At 43.3% G+C, this 19,061-nt stretch overlaps 1 protein-coding gene across 1 annotated transcript in view; it reads left to right on the top strand.

Moving 5' to 3' along the window:
- RNF11 (ring finger protein 11) overlaps nucleotides 1-18,638 on the top strand; it is a 30,041-nt gene extending 11,403 nt beyond the window's left edge. Inside the window, exons 2-3 of the mRNA XM_014870656.2 lie at nucleotides 16,885-17,054; nucleotides 17,414-18,638. Of these exons, the coding sequence (XP_014726142.1) occupies nucleotides 16,885-17,054; nucleotides 17,414-17,585 (342 nt within the window). The 3' untranslated portion in view covers nucleotides 17,586-18,638. The remainder of the gene's footprint in view (nucleotides 1-16,884; nucleotides 17,055-17,413) is intronic.
- Nucleotides 18,639-19,061: the final 423 nt, after the last annotated feature.

The raw sequence follows: 19,061 nt of genomic DNA, 5'->3' as shown, positions 1-19,061 counted from the left end.
TGTCAGCATAAGGCTTTTTTTTAGATACAGGAGAGTTTGTCTGAGTGCATCAGCAACTTGAGCGGTTTGCACTTCTGCAGCCTTTCTGGGGACAGAATGGTACTTTCCAAGTCCCTGCAGAAAGTGCCACTGCCTAAGGACACCACAAACTCCTCTCCTGGGACCTTCACCACACCAGGGCTGGTGGAACCCATCAGTGCTCCTGTGGTGGGCTGTGTGCACCTCTGCATGTGGAGAAAGCAGCATCTGTGTTCATTTAACTTCATGGCAGGATCCTGATCCAGCACTTAAAAATAACAACTTTAACAGGCCCAGCTCAGGAATGAACACAGCCAAGGCCCAAGGAGAGGCTCAGAGCTGTCTCTGTGTTCAGCAGACCACTGGCTGAAACCAGGCAAAAATGTGGTGTGCCTTGTGCTCAGTGTTGTTTGTGTAGATGTTTCTGGGACAAGGAGGTGTGATCTAACCTCCACTGCTGTCAAAAAGGGATTGTTTCATTTTTCCCTCCTGTTTTCCACATGAAGCCATGTTCTCTTCATTCACTCTATGGTGGCTCTGGTGCTTGGTGGGTCAGCTCATACCATTCAAGTGTCTGAAATGGGTTGTCTTATTCTTCCTCTGGTCAGATTAGTGAAATGAACTGACTTCCTGGTGGAGATTTGATTTATCAGCACTCTTTGCCACCTGTAGATTGCATTTTACTTAGTGACATCTGTGGAAAGATCTAGAGATGTTGGGTGTTAGATGTGTGCTATTACTACCAAGTATTAGAGAAGTTTGGGCTTTTCTGTGTTGAAATTAAGGCTATACTTGGACTTAACTGTGTACCAGAGCATGCACAGGATCAGTGTGTGAGGTTTGGACAGTGAGCGCATTTAGGAATGGTCTGTGCATGAAATGCAGTCTAAAGTTGCCATTTTTAACTTTAGGAGGGTGTTGATTTCAGTTGAAGGGATTTTGCTGCTTCAGGACAAATGTCTGATGTGGACAAAGCCTTAATTCTTTATTTCTTTACTGTGATCTTTCAGGTTTTAAAAAAACCCCCAAAACCAGAAAAAAAAAGTGAAAGAATCTAAGGTTGTCTACCACAACCACCTTTAAAGATTCTCGAGCGCTTTTCTTTGCTATTTCTCTTGTTAAAGGAGCTTCATTAATGTTACCTAACAGTTCATGCATAGACTTGGTAAGTGCAGGAGTGTCTGAAGACTTTGACAGCCTGTTCACATTGTGCAGCAGACTGTGATGTCCCTTGGGACACAACTGACCACAGTAACATCATTGATCTGCATCGTGGGTGCTGCTCTGCCTCTTCCCTCACACAAGCCTTGCAGTTATGACTCCGTGGATGCTTTCCAAAGTCTGAATGTTGCTTGGCAAGCTTTGTCACTGCTGTTAGGAGTTTGATTACCTTTGTGCATATGTATGTGAGGACTGCCAGTGTCTGTGACTTTTAATAAAACAATCTCCCTGTTGTCTAAAATGTTTGGATTTAAGAAAATATATAAGTGTGCAAAAGCAGGAGCTAGTCCGGCTGCCTCAATCTGACTGTCCTGCTTTATATGTTGTCTCTCCTTATTCTAGTTTGGCTTCTCTCAGAGGAGGCCACTGGCTTCTTCTTGAAACCAGTCTTAAGGCAAATGAAGGAACAAAACCCTGTTTCAGAAATTAAATTTGAGAAGCAAATCTTGCTGCTTCTTCATGCATCCACTCATGCAGCATTACCATTTCTTCTCCTTGGTGGAGTAATGCTGTGCTCCTACATAGCTCCTATCCCCCTTGCTCAGAACCTTTCTGTTCAGCTTTCTGAATTTAGAACCAGGAACACTGAACACGAGCAGTAAATACCATCTTTACAGCTTTTTTGCATCTCATTAACTATATTGGGTCAGGCTTAGTTTCTGGCTTGGAGACCTACAAAAAAAAAACCCTCAAAGCCACAGAAGATGGGGCTGCTGGGGCAGAGAGGACAGCCTTTCTTGTCGGTCATATTCCACATTGCCAGGACTATGGGGCACTGAAAGCTGTAGAAATCAGTTTGTGAATGACACCACTAAGGTTCCTTGGATTATTTCACAGAATATGCTGGTCAGGTTTCAGTTTGAATACGGTTAGCATTTCAGTTGGACAGAATATAACCATTTAAATTGGAGCAGTAGCTAGTGCCCTTTCTGCCTTAAAAAGACTTAAGTAATACAGCAAACTAAAGTAAGACAAATGCTATTTTAAATCCTAATTGCAGAGTAGTTGCCAGCAATAAAATGCCTGTAGATTGACACAGACTGCAGTAATGCCATGTACACTTGTTCACTGATGACCTTACATTTTGCTTGCCATGGGCCAAATCCTTGCTAGTGGTGCAGCTGCCTGGTGCTACTCAAGCAACACAAGTGGAACTTCCAGCTAGCATATGTTCAGCAGAAAAACTTTATAAAGGTCTTTTGTTCAGCCCTGCCTTCATTCCTGCTTCTGCCTGTAGATTGTGCTGCAGGAGAAAGAGTTTGGCCAAGAATATTTGTGCTCCACTGTAGGTATCTTCCACCAGTGGGCTATCAAAACCCTCCCTGAGATCAAACCAGAATTCCTCATGGAAAATTATTTTGCCCAAAAATTTATTTTCTCACATTTAAAGCTTTTGTTATGTTACTGTCTTAACTTCCAAGTGGGCATGACAATGTTTGCTGACTTGGCTTCAACAAAATGAAGCTTGGATTTAATGAGCGTTATCTTTTGTATTTTATTTAAATTAGCTTTGAGTTAAACATGACAAGCATTATTGCCAGTTTTTACACTGCATCAGAAATTATATTAATTTGGATAACAACTGTTTTCAGTACAGTCTTGAAAATTGCATACTAACAAGTGTGTGAATTGGACTGTTTTCTGGTGTCTGGACAAGGGGATATATGGATAATTTTGCATATACTCAGCAAAGTTATTTTCTGCAGACCGTGGATGATTTTGCAAGACACTGGTCAAACTTTTCCCTGTTACCCCTATAGGGAACCTCTTTTGATCAACCAAGAACTAAGGCTGAAGAAGCTTATTTCACAATTCTAGATTGTTGTTTATTGCAAACTTGCACCTGTTATTCTTCTACCAGATAGGTCTTTAGTTGTTTCTCTGATGTTTACACTCCTGATTTATTTAGAGATCCTATATCCCTTTCTGCCTTTGTTTTTCTGGGCTAACGCTTCTATTTTTATTTTGTTTATTAGCAGATATGATATTCAAACAACTTGGTTTTCCTGAAAAACAAAATGTCTCATCTATAGTCAGTGAAACCAAACAAAGCAACAGCGAAAAAAAGAAAATACTAAAATAGGGCATGTGTTGAGTGATGGAGGGAGCATGGACTGACTGCTCAGCATCTTGCAGTGAATTTGTCTTGGGAACTCATAACAGTAGTCAGAGACAATACTTAACTCCAAATTTGCAGAACGTGCAGCTCCAAGGGGTAAGCACTTTTTCATGTGCTGCTGGATGTTGTCCTCCCTCACTGGGGTAAACCATTCCACAGCATGAATGAAGACCTCACCAGGAGTGCAGCACTATATGGAATGATACAGAAAAATTAGAACCAGGCCTGTAAGTTATTTCAAGGCTAATTTCATAAAGCTTCAGCATAGCAAAGATATTTTCTTTGACCTGATTTCTAGTCTGAAATTACTCTGCAGGGTACTTGCTTATGGTGTTCAGCAGACTTCATTTGATGAACACTGGACTCCTTTTTGCCAAAGTTCACAGAGAAGGCCGTGCCCAATCATTTTCTGCCCCCAAGGAAGAGCACAGAGCTTCCCATCTCCCAGAAGGATCCGTTTATTTCTGTAACTGCTGTGTGATTCAAAACAACAAGTGAAAGAGCAAAAAATTATTTGCTGCAGTAATTTCTACTTGTGTCTTTACTGTGCTGGAGATTTATCCATAAGAAAGGATGAATTTATTCCCATTTAAAGACAGGAATTTGGTTCAGCAAATCTTTCGGTGTTCCCAGGGAAGCACATTCCCTGACTTCACTGAAGTGCAGCCGACCAAAGGAGACAAAGTGAGTTTAGTCCTGTACACTTGCAGGAGTGGCACTAAACGCCATCTGCTTCCCAAGTCACTCTGCTGCACCCACTGCCTCTTGGAGAGGTCTCCATTCGGGGATCAAAGGGTGAGCTAGAAAGTCTGAAAAGATAAACTAAAATGTTTTATAGTCATTGAGTCATGATGTTTCTGCTTCTGAAGTTGTAGTCTGAGCAACAAGCTGCTTTTTCTCTTGAAGCTTATCTAGGTATTACAGTTACCTCTGTAGTTACACCCTAATGACTCCCAAGGTAACAAGACAAGATGTCTAGACTGAATGTCGTAAATTAAACGTAAAGAACTCGCAGGTTTTCTTGAGAGCAGTTTTGCTGGGACTCTATATTTTTTTAACCTCCAAAAAAGCTCAGTGTTACTCCATTCTGGTGTTTTGTCGTGACTGCAGTTTGTCTGTGTGAGTATAAACTGACAAAACTTATTTTAGTGAGTGTGTAGGTTGCAGCAGGACATGGTTATTCCACCCTAAACATTAATGCAGGAGAATACAGTGAGTACGAGTGTTTCTTTATATTTTCATAAAGCCTGAGAGTGTTGGTAGCATAATGTTAATGACATTGGGTTCTCATTTCTTACTTGGGGACAACAAAAGTAGCATGAACCTCACCCAGAGTGGTGGAGTTACACTTCAGTGCAGGACCTGAGCTGTATCTTTGTGTGTGTAAATGTTCTTGGTAAATTAGAGCTTTTAAATTTGCACAGAAAAATTTTATATTTCCATGAGACTTTCTCAACTCCAGCTGTAAAACTGCCTCCTCTGTATCACTGGGTTTTAGTGTTCAGGGTTTCTGGTTCCTCACACAACCTGAAAGATGAGTTTTTGTGTATGGATGAGCTGAGCCTGGAAATCTCCAGGCAGCTGAAGGCAGCTGCCTTCATGCGGGTGTGTCCTGGTGAAATGGGGCTTTGTCTTCCCACCAGTCAGTCCATATTCAGAAAAATGACCTCTCTGTTTTCATGTCCCTCCTCTCAAACAGTTTTCTGTTCTTCTGAGATTTTGTGGCAGCCTGAGCCATAATTGAGGCAAGTACTTAAGTAGGTGCTCAAGTGCCATGTCCCTGGTAGTATTTGAAATCCTTACTGAGTGTGCTCCTGGGGCTGTAGTGGGGACATTGGTAGATTTTACTGACCCATGCAGACAGCAGGATGAATCCATTGTGGAAACTTCAAGTTTTCCTTCAGAAAGGCAGTTGCATGTAAACAAAGCCCTGTCTTCCATGAGAGTGGGTGTAAGCAGGGGAATGGTCTGACAAAATAGAGGTTTTTCTTCATCCCATTGGAGCTGAACAAGATGAAATGGGAGCTGCAGAGGTTGGGTTGGGCTCTGTGCTCCCCCTCTCACCCTTGCAGAATCTTGGACCTGCTTCAGTTCCCCCTTCAAACCACCTACTCTGAAAGCACCTGTGCTGAAACAGACGTGGGTATTTTTGGTGTGAAACCAGCACAGGCAAGATCCAAAGATGAGTATAAAAACCCCACTACACCATAGATTGAAAAGGCTGATTAGCCAGGTGTTTGCTCGTGCAGTTAGTGGTGGAGGTTGTACCTTATTTATCTGTGAAGCTGAACGTTTACAATTTGTCCTGCTTGCACCAGCGACTGGCTGTTTCATACATAGCAGTGAAACAAATCTGTGTTGTCTGGTGACACATTAAAGAGATGATCAGGCACCCATTGAACTGTCTCTGTGCATTTAAAACTTTAAAATAGTAGGAAAAACGTGTTCTGGAAATATTTCACTTGTATAACCAACTCCCAAGAGAGCTATTTATGATTTCTCTACCTGTTCTTGGCACAGGCTTTTTTTCTGTTAGAAGAGGTTTGACAGTTGCATGAGATCACACTTGGATTTGTGCCCTGCGTGCTGAAAACGCAGAGTCATTGCTTGCGAGGACAAGACTTAGCTGGAAAAAATAGAAACATTGCCCTTGTGTTCACTGCTAATACTGCATCGAGAAGTGGAGCTCCATCAAGCTTTAGTGTGCCTTGATATTCATGCACTCATTACTTGCTTATAAATAGAGAACTGCTTTTAAAAAAGTCCCAACAAACCAAGAGATTTAGAAATAATCATTTAATGCCTGGTATGTTCCTTTAAGATTAATAAACGACTGGATGAGATGGGCTGATAGGCTGACTGGGTGCCTCTGGCTATTTACAGCTGCTGCTTATTAACTCAGAGATGAAATAATTAATGTTATTATCAAATGATGCTAAACAAATAGTCAGATCACATTTTTTGTGTGTGCTCATTCTCCCTGAAGCAGGAGATGGCAAGTGGGTGCCTGGGGCAAGTGTCAGCATCCACACCATGGAGTGCCCTGAGCTGTGCCTCTTGTGCACAGCCCAGCAGTTCAGGGTGCTGCTGGCACCCCCAGTTCAAACCTCAGTTCCAGCCTCAAGATGTGGCTGAAATCACAGAAAACCACAGTCAGTTTCCCAGGATCTGGTGGAGAGAGGAGCTGTCCCTGTCCAAGCCCCCTGGCCAGTGACACTGGAACAGCGGCACACAGGGACTCAGACTGTGTTTGTGGTGCCCCAGTGTATGGCAGGTGTGTGTGAGCCTTCATCTGTCTGTGGCTTTCCAGCAGGCTGATGCAGAAACATGCTTTAAAAAAAAAAAAAAAAAAAGCTGTGCTACGCTGTGGCAAAATGCAGTGTTGATATATCCTTTAACTGGCCTCAGGAAGCCTTCTGGGTGCCTGTGCAGAGTCCCCTGCTGCACTGAGGCTTCTCACACACCTTGATCTCAGGGGTATCCACTGTTCATTAGAAATTCAGGTGCCAGTAAGAAAATAAAAAGGCCTGTGAAGCTGAAGGTACCATCCAACTGCCAAGGTGTGGCAGCTTTCTGCTTGAGCAAGCATTCATAATTGAGGATGGCTTTGTTGAAAAGGCAATTAAAGTATTTCAAGTTGAGTAAAAAGTTATGATGCAGTGAAGTATAGCACAGATTCCTGGGTATTGGAACAGACCCCCCTGCTGTCACGGGCTGCCTCAGTGACATAGCAGGTGCCCCACACCAGCAGTGTCTGCTGCAGGTTTTCCTGCTCTGTGGTTACACAGACCCAGCTCATCACCAGCCCCATCTGCTTTTTGAAGCTCTTCTGCAATAGCATGTGGACTGCTGCCCCTTTTCTCCCCCAAGTTATTTATCCTTAGTAGAGCAATCTGTTTGCTCTCTTTTCCTTATGCTCTCCTGAGTCCCTGTTTGCTGTGAGGCCTGATGGAAAATTCTTCATCAGGTGTGGCAGAGGTTTGCAGTGTGTGAGAGTCTTGCAGTGTGTGAGTGTCTGTTTGCTGCCAGTCCTGACAGGAAAACGTTCATTGGGTTTCTGCTTGGCTTCCCTTGCTGGAGAGCTCATTGCTGGCCCTTGTTCCCGGGCTGTGGCACAGCTTGGGCTCATCAGCTGGGCCCCGATAAGGGGAAGGTCCCTGTCAAGGTTTGCAGAAGCCTTCTCCTATGTGTCCTCCTCTGTGTGCTTTGGTGAGGTAACAGACTCTATCTCTATAAAAAGAACAACTGTGTCCTCTTTCAGATGCTTTTTTGGTGGTTGCTTACAACCGGGTGGCTACAAAAAGGCAGTTCGTGTAATGGCCTGGGATAGTGTGGGAATGAGGGAAAGATGATGTGAGGGAGCTGCTGCTGTGCCTCTTTGTTTTCATTACCTGTGTTACCTCTTACCTGAAGCTGAATTTACACATCACAGAGACCTTACATAAGTGTGATGTTCTCAGTGTAGCTGGGACTGTTGTGTCAATTTAAGTCCTGTTTTAGGAACCTGATGTAGGAGGACCCGTGCTCCTCCAGAGGATGCTTTTGGATGTCTGTGGAAAGGAGCTTTAGGCAAGGCTGTTAACAGTAATGCTCAGCCTAGAGATGAGATCATTTGTCACTTGATTTCTCCAATCCCTTGATATCCTACTCACTCTTTTTCTAAAATCCTTTACTAGTCCTGCATAATATTTCTCTGCTATGTGTTATGGTGCTCTCATTAGTTCACACTAGCACCCTTAAATACACACATATACATGTCTGTTCACACACTGAAGTACAGCCTGTATTTATGCCTCGGCAGCCCTCCCCTGATGGATTGACTGCTCGTGCCTTCAGTTTATGTGCATTTTCATGTTTACTCCTTGGCTTGGCCCCATGTCCCTAGTCTGTCCTCTTGGCTAATTGGAGCTGATTTCCATAACTTTGCTACCTTGTTCCTGAAGTCCTCAGAAGGGCTGTTTTGTTCTTAGAATTGCCATCGAGCTGACCTAATTTTTGCCAGAAGATACATTTTAGCACTCTCGCTATTTTTTAAGTGTTTGGAGTCAGGTTTTCACAATTGGCATGAGTCCCAACAGGGGCACTCCTCCCATTTTCCTCTTGTGTGCCTGTTCCAAACTTTTCCCAGCAGCTGCAGAGATCACACTGTCAGTGGCCATGGCTTGTTTGCTTTCCATGAGGGGAAGAGTCAGTCGGAGCACTGTCCTTGGAGCCACTGCAAGGGACGTGGCAGGACCCACAGTCCTGAGGCAGTGCTGTTTTAGACCAGCTGGAGTCAGCTGTGCCCTAACCCCCAAATTCCCTGAAATGGCACCATGAGCAGAGGCTGTGTGTGCTTACTCAGCTCACTGAGTCTGTGGTTCAGTCGCAGTTCAGGGCACAGTGTGCACTGCTGTTCACTCTCAGTGCCTTACATTGCCCACCTGAAGTCTTATATCCCTGCACTCTTCCCTGGGAATGCCTGTCCAGTGATCCATAGCCAGCAAGAGGACTTGCATGCACTTGTCGGAGTGATGCAATGCTTTGGGATGGGAGCTTTGGGCCAAGCCCATGTCTCGGGTGGCCAAAGCACGTGTGAGCTCTTTGCACCCAGAGGTGAGTCAGAGCCTCGGGGTGCTTTGGGGTGTGCACAGGGACGGTGTCCAGGACAGATCCCACATGTCCCACATCAGGGAGCAGGGCAGGGTGTGAGCAAAGCCTGTTTGCTGCTGCACACAGGGCCTGGCTCAGCGAGAGTCATGGCTGCCTGCAGACTCTGTGTGTTCCCCAGCATGATCAATACTACCATTTTTTAGCTGTTACCCCTTCGATTTATACTGTAAACAAGTTGCACTGACTGATATTTACCCTTTGCAGAAAGCAAACATGTCTAAAGGAAGTGTGAACAATTCCCCTATGTCTGTGTGGACTGTGTGTTCTGTCACCTTTCCCATCATAGCTTCCCCTGTCTCTTGTGCTTGAGCACAGCCTCCAAAGAACACATTAACTCCATTCCTTTGTTTAGGGTGTTGTTTTCAATTTTTTCTTCCTGCTTCCCCACAGTTCCACAGCAGTAAGTGGGTGGCACAGAGTACGTTTGCTTTACCTTTCAGCAGAGGAGACAGTCTGAGATATTTGTTTTCAGCCTTTTCCACCTCAGAACTGTTTTGTTTCCCCCAAAACCTCAGGTTTTTATTTGCTGTTAAATCTACTTCTCAGTTTTCCAGCATCCATCTCACTTGAACCGTAAGTGCTGTGTTTAATGCAGCCATAGCACTGTGAAAACGTCTGCCCTTGTCAAGCCTGAGGAGAAGTTTCTGCAAAGAACCACTAGGCATAAGTGGGAGAGAATATGTAACAATAACACAGATGTGGGGTTGCTTATGGGGTAGGATGATCCATATTCACGTGCTGTTCTTCCACCACCAGCTGCAGAATTGATTGCTGGCCCCTTCTGCTAGATTTTCTCCCTACCCAGCTGCTTTGCTCTGTAGTCCCTGGGGTATACCAGTCTCAGGAGGCTGCATTTTGTGCCTGAGTGTCCTTAATTTAATGTTTAGGTGCAACTGTTCCTTCCTGGCTTTTCTCACTGCAGCAGCCTGACAGAAAAGTATGAATTTTTATAAATTGTTTATGAATCTTTTCCTTCTCAATATAAATAAAAAAGCCTATTAAAATAAACATGCTGGGAGCTGTAACAAGAGGGCTTTGTTATCTCTCAGAAGTTGTGGCCCAATGCTGTAAGTTGAGCTGTCAGTGAGGCTGTCTGGAGGGATGGAATCAATTCTCTGGTGAGCAATTTACTGGTCTGGGACATGTTGGTGTATAAGTTACTGACTTTCCTGAAAAAATTCACACTCTGTTGTTTGATGGGATCTCTGGAGAAAGGAAAAAGGACACCTAAAACTGACACAAAGCTAGTGAACAAGAAATCAGCAAGTGGAACCTTCAGTACCTGAGGTTGACGCCCTTGAGTTAGAGAAACCTGCTGTGCAGCCTGGAAGTGTAAAAACTGGCTATGTCAGGAGATTGTGCTTCCAGGGAGTAATTACTGCTTTTTAATTACTGCTTTTTCCCTACAACTCTTTCTTGTTAGTCTTTTGTATTTCGGTTTTCCTTGATGGTTAATCAAATTTCAGAGCAGGTGACAGCAGAGCTGGAGGTGATTTCCATCTGCCAGGTAAGGCTGGCTTTGCTCTGGCCAAGCTGCCTGGGCACTGCCAACTGTTTGTCTTGGCAGTAGGTTGATAGCCTTTTTGGGTTTGTGTGACAGCACAGGGATGAAACTTGAAAGTCCTTTTCTCACAGCCCTTGTCACTGTCTAGGAAAGCAGCAGGCAGGATATATCTACTTTGTACCTCCTCTCTCTGTCGCAGCCCTATTTTTGGTAGCAAAGCTGAGCTCAGGGGACAGGTGATATTTTAAGAGTCAGCAGTCAGGAGTCACTTTCTTTCATGGTTGCTACTCTTTTCCAACTCTTCAGATACATTTATTTCCCAGTAATTTCAGTGGAATAATTGTGAAGAATGCACAAGACAGTTTTACAGTTTTGCTTATATATAGTGTGAATGAGGCTGTGCCATCTCTGCAGAGCCACCGTGGCTTTCACCAAAAACACCTCTCTCTGAAGTGTGATCCATGGCTCAAAACGAGTGTTGCTTCTTAACTGGAGTCAACAGCTGGATAAACACAGCACAGATCCTGCAGGTTCCTCTCTGGTGTGCAAACTGGTGCCTCAGTCTGTTGTTACATTAATTACCAACCATATTTGCAGTGCCCAATTCCTACAGTACCAGAATTCTTAGTAATCTTCCCATAGAAGCACCATGGTGGCAAGTGTGTGTGCACATGTGTTTGATCTGTCTGTGCCAGATGTCCCCTCCCAAAGGGAGAGGGGAGAGGAGGGGATTTTGCTTTCAGAAGAACTTTTCAGCGTTAAGTGCTCAGCTGTTGCAGTTACTCATACTGAGTGGCTACTTGGATGCAGAAATATAAAAAAATTGGGTAGCAATTTCATTACGTGATGTTTTATAGCAACTGCTATTCACCTTTATAAATTAACTGCTCTCTTCTGTATGGCAGAAAAAGGCTTTTATAGTTGGCAGGCTGCTCATAATATTCTAAAGATTATTAAAGTAAGCTGTAGTTGTCGTATAATGCACATTATAATGGCGCGTGGTTTTACATTAATGTGTCTTGAGGGAGGGTATTATTTCAGAATGTGTATTCACATATGGATGGAGTTTGAGTTTTTTCACCCTGATCAGAATGACATTCACAGAAAAGGTCCCTGGACCATCATCCCACCAAGTTCCTTGTGAATAATAAAGTGGTGAGAAGAGAAAATTTTATCGAATTCAGCAGGAATTTTTGAAACAGACCTCGAAAAGCACAATTTTTTTTTCTCACCTCCTGACTTTCCATTTATAAAAGGAGGTTGTTCATATTTAGGTGAGTTATTTGGGCTCCCTGCTCTCCTTAGAGGTGAGAAAGCTGGGGAGCAGCCAGGCTGAGCTGTGTGTAGGGGTGATGAGTGCTGCAATGGGGCTGCAGCGTGGTGGGGGCTGGTGTGTGTGAACCAGGGCAGTTGCCTTCAGACATCTTGTTCCAGGCAGGACATTTACAAGTTGAAGGGCTTTCAGAACAGAGCTCTGGGAACAGCTGGGGAAATGCAAATGGAACTGTTATATTTGCATTAATTAATTAGGCAGCGACCGCAAGGAGCGTAAGCGCTATAGCTACTGATGTTTAAAAAGTGTGAAAAAGATGTAGGATAAACATAGTTAGGGATGTGTTTGTCTCCTCTGTCAGACTGAATTAACAGATACACTGTGGATCTGGTGATAAAATGCAAATTAATATCCCAGGGTGAGACACACAGAGCTCTGGATTAGGTGGGGAAGAAAATTTAGAGATGGAAACAGGGCAAAGCAATCAGTAGAGGAAAGCAGGTGGCTGTAGAGAGGATCTCAGGGACAGCACTGAGGTTTTAACCTTTGGAACTATTCGATGTTAGGAATTATTCATCTCACCTTTGACCATTCTGAAATGATAATTTGGGCATGTTGGTGCAATTATAAAAACAACAAACAAACAAAAGCTCTGATAACATACTGCTGATATGTGGCATAGAGGGATCTTAAAATAATCTTTATCCAGGGATTAAGAGTTTCTGATCTACCACTGACCTGCTTTCAGAGTATTACAAATTCATGGTACTTGCGAAAACAAGACAAAAAGGCTGTAAAACAAGAGAAAAGCAGATTTACAGCAGCATAACTAAAGTAAGTTGCATTGATGAGGAAACTTCAAACTAAAAACCATGCTTGGTGAAACTTCCGTTTTCTAATCAAGAGTCCAAAGTGTGCTTGGAAATCTGTGTGTAGAAAGTTTCTGGGCCTTTTAGGCCATGTGTGAAAATGTTTATTTTCATTAGGAGTGAGAAATGCAGACCTCCAGATGCCCTCTATAATTTTTTTCCCCCAAAGGAGGAGGAGCTGGGGTGAGATGGAGACACAAACACTGCTGTAATCCTTGAGTCTGAATTAATGCTACTGTTTTTAAGGGCTGAATAAACAGTGGGAATGAATGATTTCTGTGCACAGAAAGCCAGGGGAACTTGTGCTGATACCAGTGACTTTGTGAACAAAGAGAAAGTTGTGTATCTCCGGGATTATGGACATCTGAGGTGTTTCATCATTACTAAATTCTTACGGGGAAAAAATAATTGACTAAAGCCAATTAAGTGCCAGAAAGTGATTTTTATTTCACTGCCTAACAGTAATATGTGGATTTGATTATTTGTTTTGGCCTTTTTTAGAGGTTTTTGCACGTAGTAATAGAGTTAGTATGAAATTTCATCTTAGTTTGAAGTGCCTTACATCTTTATCAAATGATAAATAACACAGACTTTGGCTAGAAGTTGAGTATTTTGTAATTTTGTCTGCAAAAACATTTTCCACGGTCAATAAGAGAAATGTGAGACACCAGAGCAATAAATTCATGCTCGCCTTTGGAGTAAAATAATAATTACTTGAGTAATACAATCTTTTTTATATACACACGTGTCAGGGGGCCCTTGGCTACAAATGTGAGCTGAGTGAAGTCTGGAGTCGTTCCCCTTGAGCACCCACCCTGGAGGAGCAGGACCTTGGTCAGTGAAAGCAGCCCTTTATAAACTGTGAAGGATTTGCAAAGGGGCGATAAACCCATACGGGACCGGCAGCTTGGAATTATTGTTGGATATTTTAACTCCCAAAATCGCTGCAGAGATTGGGTAGTGGAGAAATCCAGGGTTGCAGTTGCCACGTGGCTGCGAGTGGGGCCAGCTGGGTGTGTGCCCAAGGGGCTGCCAGGGGACAGGAGCCCAACCCCACTCAGGGTCTGCTGGGGGAGCCGGGGATGGCACTTTGCAGTCAGAGAAACCCAGGCTCTCAGACTTTTGTTAATAAATAGTTGCAAATAGTTTTAGAATCCTACAGGTATGAACACACCTTTTCTTTTTACCTGTTTGAGGGGAGAGGGCCGGTTTGAAAGGGTCAGTGTCGATGTGCACTAGAATGTGACACTGCCCGTGTGTGGCTGTGTTCTTTCCCTGGTGCATTTATGTGCAGGGCTCAGTTTGGGCAGGCTTTTAATAGCAGTTGGGAGGGGAGATCAAAGTGCCACCAGGCAGGCAGCGTGTTCAGTGCCTGGGTATCGAATGTTCTCTGTGGTTTATTTACAGTAATTTGTTCTGCATTTTTCACAGCAGCCACACCAGCCCCGGCTCTCTGCATTCACCAGTGTGAGGACATCGTGGTGAAAGACACCACCATTTTCACCCAGTTACTCCTCTGACAAGAGCTTCTTGTCTAGAATGTGAAATTGTAGAAGCCCCCAGCTGGCGACTATAAATTCCTGCCTTAATGGGCTGTGTCAGACACGTCGGGGGTGGCTGTGCCGGGGGGGAACCTGAGACAGGATGCCAAAGGGAGGAGTTTCCATCCAGCGCTGGTAGTGGGAAAGCATTTGTGTGTTTGGGATGCCAAGGGGACTGGGGTGCCTCCAGCCCCTCTGCAGGGAAGGTGACACCAAGGGGAGAGGGGCAATAATGCACAAGTGGCTTCCCCTGCTGCAGGGTCTCTCAGTGGTCACTCACAAGTGCCTGTAAAAGACTAGAACAAGAGAATGAGGTTTTGTTCTTGTCCGGCTTATCACAGGTTTAAAAGTTGTGTTGATTTCCTGTCCAAAACTTAACCAGGACAGTTGTTGATTGGTCAGTGTGTGGCTGTTGCTCACTCCAGAGTTGTCCAGATGTGACTGCTCTAACTCACAGCAGATTCTTACTGAACTGTAGTTTCCTTTTGTTTGTATCATTTTCGCTGAGATCATCGGTTTGCTACAGATATTCACCCTCAGTTTTCTTTGTTACTTTCAGACATTTTGAGGATTTCTGGGATCTTTGTCCTCCTGTTTTTGCCTTTCATTGAATTTCTGCATTATCACTTGCAGCCATGGCTTAGTCCAGGGGAGCTGCATTAAGCACAGTTCCCTCCCCTCCTCCTGCCCACGCTGGCACCAGCCTGTGCTGTGCCTGTGGTTCGTTGTACTGCTCCTCTGTTTTCCTAGATGTGAAGGAGGGTACAGCCCTCTCCAATGCTGAGTGTTCTCTATGTCTGTGTAACAAGTGAAGGAGGTAGCAGTGATGTCCTGCTATTGCTTTAATAATCTGTTCAAAGAAGTACAGCAAAGCCCTGGGAAGAAAAAGTTACTGATAGTTTGTGGTGTTAAGGTCGTGAAACATAAAACCAGGAGCAGGCTCTGCTTCGAACTGAAGTGTTCGGTGCAGAGCGTCTGCAGCATTTGTCAGGGGAAAATGCTTTATTTAGCTGGCACCAAAGGTTGCAGTCACTTTCTGAACACTGTTATATCTGACAGACTAGCTCTAGGTTCAGCTGGTGCTTTTCTCTGTCCAAATGATGATTGGAGAATACTTTAGATAATTTAAAACACTAAAAGGCAGCTGATTCAAAAGAATTCTGTGATTCTGTGAAATATAGTTCAGAGTAGTCAGGAAATTAATCACTTTGAGAACTCCTGGCGTTCTGTCTTTTGAACCTTCTCATAATTCCTCTGGGTTCTGCCAGGAAATCAGAGGGGGAAATCCTAGGGTAGCTAAATTAGGAGATGACTTTGAATTTTACCCCACAGCTGAATTGCCAGTGGCAGGCACTGTGTGCAGTGAAGAACTGCCAGGCAGACTTGTATTTGTAATTAGCATTTCTCACGAGCAAGGGCTTCTGCTGCCGGGTGGCACCAGCGAGAGGCTGCTCACTCCTGGGACAGCTTTCTCCCAGCCTTCCAGGAGTCCTGGCTGCCTGTCCACTTGCTGGGATTCCTGGCACTGAAAGGAGAAGGGCTTTGTGGAGTTTGACAGATGCAGTGTTACATGTGAGAGGTGACCTGTGCTGCCTCAGCTGCACACACCTGCCCTGGGCTCAGCTTGCACCAGTGTCCTCTGAAACAGCAAATTTGGCATTTGCCAAACAGATGATTCGGTGCATTGTGTATCTGATGCAGCAGGTTTATTTTCAGACACATCTATAAGTTGAATTTTTTTCTGCTGTTTCAGAAGAATTATTAAAATGGGTCTCTTGCAAGAAAATGCCTCTCTGTTAATTTATGGCTGCTGGCCAATACTGTCCTAATAGTGTATCCTGTACAAAATTGGTATTTATGTACCAAAAATGCTTTAAAAGCAAGTAAATTAAATACCATGTTAATATAAATGTTAGTGAAAATATCTAAAGTTCATTAATATTCAAAAGAAGCTTCTCAGATTGTGGTCGAGGAAGGACTATATGTTGCCTATATTTTTTCTGGAAATAGATATCTCAGACATATCCATAGTTGAATCCAACTTGGGAGAACTTGTAAAGTCATATTAATGTATGAAAAGAAACATAAAACTTGAGTTACTTACTTAAGCTGTTGTTTGTGCTTTCCAGGTAACATTCTTTTAATGAATGAAAATTAAATCTACAGTTCTAGATTTAAGCTTGTGTGACCCAAAACAGTTCACATAAATTTTAGTTATGGCAGACCTTCCTCTCTAAAAATTTTGAGAGTAAGCAGCATCCTCATCTTTCATTCTTTCAAATAATTCTTCCTAAATGTAAAAAGAAGATAAAAATCTAGATGGGATCTACTTTCAGTTGCAGATACTGGGGGCTCTCCCTAAGCCCTTACATTGCTCAGTTCTGTACTGCAGCACTTCACCTGTAAGGTTTATTTGCCTGCTGGCTTGTGGAGTTTCTTGTCCATGTGCCTCCTGTATGAACAATTCCTGGAGATCAAAAACTTTTGCAGGGAACAACCACGAACAGCTCCTCGCTCAAATACTGCCCTCAGTTCTCTATCCTGTTCTCATTATAATTATAGCCCTAAAATTGCAAAGCAGGAGTGGGAGTTCATACCAATATTTGTAGGGCTGTGAATGGTACTGTGCTGTGGAAGGCTAGGAAAGCCTCTGAGGTGGTTTTGAACGGAACCATTTTGCTTTTCAGGAGCAGGTGCCTGTTCCTGTGTATCACCCCACGCCGAGCCAGACTCGGCTGGCCACGCAGCTGACGGAGGAGGAGCAGATCCGGATCGCGCAGCGCATCGGCCTCATCCAGCACCTTCCCAAAGGAGTCTACGACCCCGGCAGAGACGGCTCCGAGAAGAAGATCCGAGAGTGAGTGCTGGCACTGAAGGGATGTGCCCCTTTTGGTTTGGGATGCTACCCTGGGAAACCTGACCTTGTCAGCCTGGGTTTGCCTTCTTTTCAGGGACTGTAATTTACTGTAGCTTTAAAAAAAAAAGATAAAAGTGAAGGCCTGCAGAAGGCTGGCGTGGTGAGCAGCATTTCTGCCGAGGGCAGGGGGTTGGAATTCTGTGGGCTCCAAGGTCCCTTTAACCCAAACCACTCCATACATCTTTCCTTATCTTACACAAGTATCTACAAATACTAAAAAATCCAGGAATAGATATTACATTGTTTTTAATTGCCAGGTTGGTAACAGTAGCTTAAATATTTTATTTTTCCCCCTCCAGATGTGTCATTTGTATGATGGACTTTGTTTATGGGGACCCTATCCGATTTCTGCCGTGCATGCACATTTACCACCTGGACTGTATAGATGACTGGTTGATGAGATCCTTTACCTGTCCATCCTGCATGGAGCCAGTGGATGCAGCACTGCTTTCATCATATGAGACTAACTGAGCCAGGGTTTCTCTACTGAACCTTCAAGGAGACCATCCACTTCAATGGGTTTGATCCTTTTGTCATTCAGCCCAAAGAGCCAGGAATTAGGAAATTAAGATCATGCACAAAGTATACATTTCCTAATAAATAAATAAAAAATATTCCTGAATGGCTGCAAATATTGGAAAACATAGTATTTTAGAGACTATAGAAAAGTAGGATGTTATTTTTAATGTAAAGCCTTGACCCACCATTGTCTTTTAATGTTTGTTCTTACACCCATATATAGGAATTGTGTAAAGTGTTACAGCAACTGTAAATGTTTAAACTGCGTGTATCCAATTTTATTAGCAGCAAGATAAGAGTATTTTTTTCCTAAATAAAATAACCAGTTTTGTTCTGATTCTTTTCACAAGTCCTGGCATTTGGGTCAAGGCTTTATTGAAATCTACATTTTATAACACTGGCACAAAGAAATAGTTTTAAGCTTGTTTGCACAGTTCTTTTTCTTTTTCTTTTTTTTTTTCCATTGGAGATGGAATTCATTGCCTTAGGTCTTTTTAATAGTGTATTGTTATTGTTGGGCTGGCTCTATGCTTGAAAACCAGTTTATTTATAACCTGTTAAAAGTGCTATATTTTGTTTGCAGTTAGGAATATGCAGACTTCAAAGTGATCTCCTAGCTTGTAAGCAAACTGAGATGCATTATCCCTTTTCTACAAGTGATGCAGATTATGAAGATGTGACACAAGTCCTGCAGTGAAACTGTGGTTTCATGGGTTTTTTTAATAACTTCCTTCAGTTTTGGTGAAATAACAGTCCTTAAACTTTAATATGTGACCTTTAACTTGATCAGATTAAAAGTGGGCCGAATGAACAATAAATAGTTAAGATGCCATAAATGAAAAAAATATATCTATTTGGAACTAATGTAGTGTTAGCATTGATCACTTATTCTGCTTTTTTCTCCCTAAAAAATGGTTGTCTTGGATCATAGCAAATGGATACTGCATCTCTCGTTCTTGTAGTTCTTAGGTTATCAGAAGTTAAGAATAAACATACTGTATCTCAGTCTCCTGTATTAAATGTATCTGTTGAGCCCTGCTGGCTGACACATCAGTCCACCAAACAGGAATGAGAGGAGAAAAAGACTTTGTTCTGCACATAAATGCAAAGTTTATATAAACACAGACTGTCAGGGTAGCAGTGGAGGGGCAAACAGTCCTGTTATAGCCAGAATGACACAATTCCCTGATTTCTGTAGCAAACAGTATGTGCTTGTTAAGAGAGGCTCCAGCAAAGACTGTAGCTGTGAAGACCTTTTTCCAATTAGCTTTTTTCATTTTTTCTTCTCCCCCACTCCCTTACTGTACCTACTGTGACTTCTATGCATTCAGTGCCACCCCAACACAGTGAGAAGCCCTGGTCTCATGAAATGAAACACAATCTCAAGTTAACCACAGCAAACTGGGGGATGTTCTTTGATTGTGTTTC

This window comes from Sturnus vulgaris, chromosome 9, assembly GCF_052056855.1.
Source record: "Sturnus vulgaris isolate bStuVul1 chromosome 9, bStuVul1.hap1, whole genome shotgun sequence".
NCBI classification, from domain to species: domain Eukaryota; kingdom Metazoa; phylum Chordata; class Aves; order Passeriformes; family Sturnidae; genus Sturnus; species Sturnus vulgaris.
This window is presented reverse-complemented; position numbering and strand designations above follow the sequence as displayed.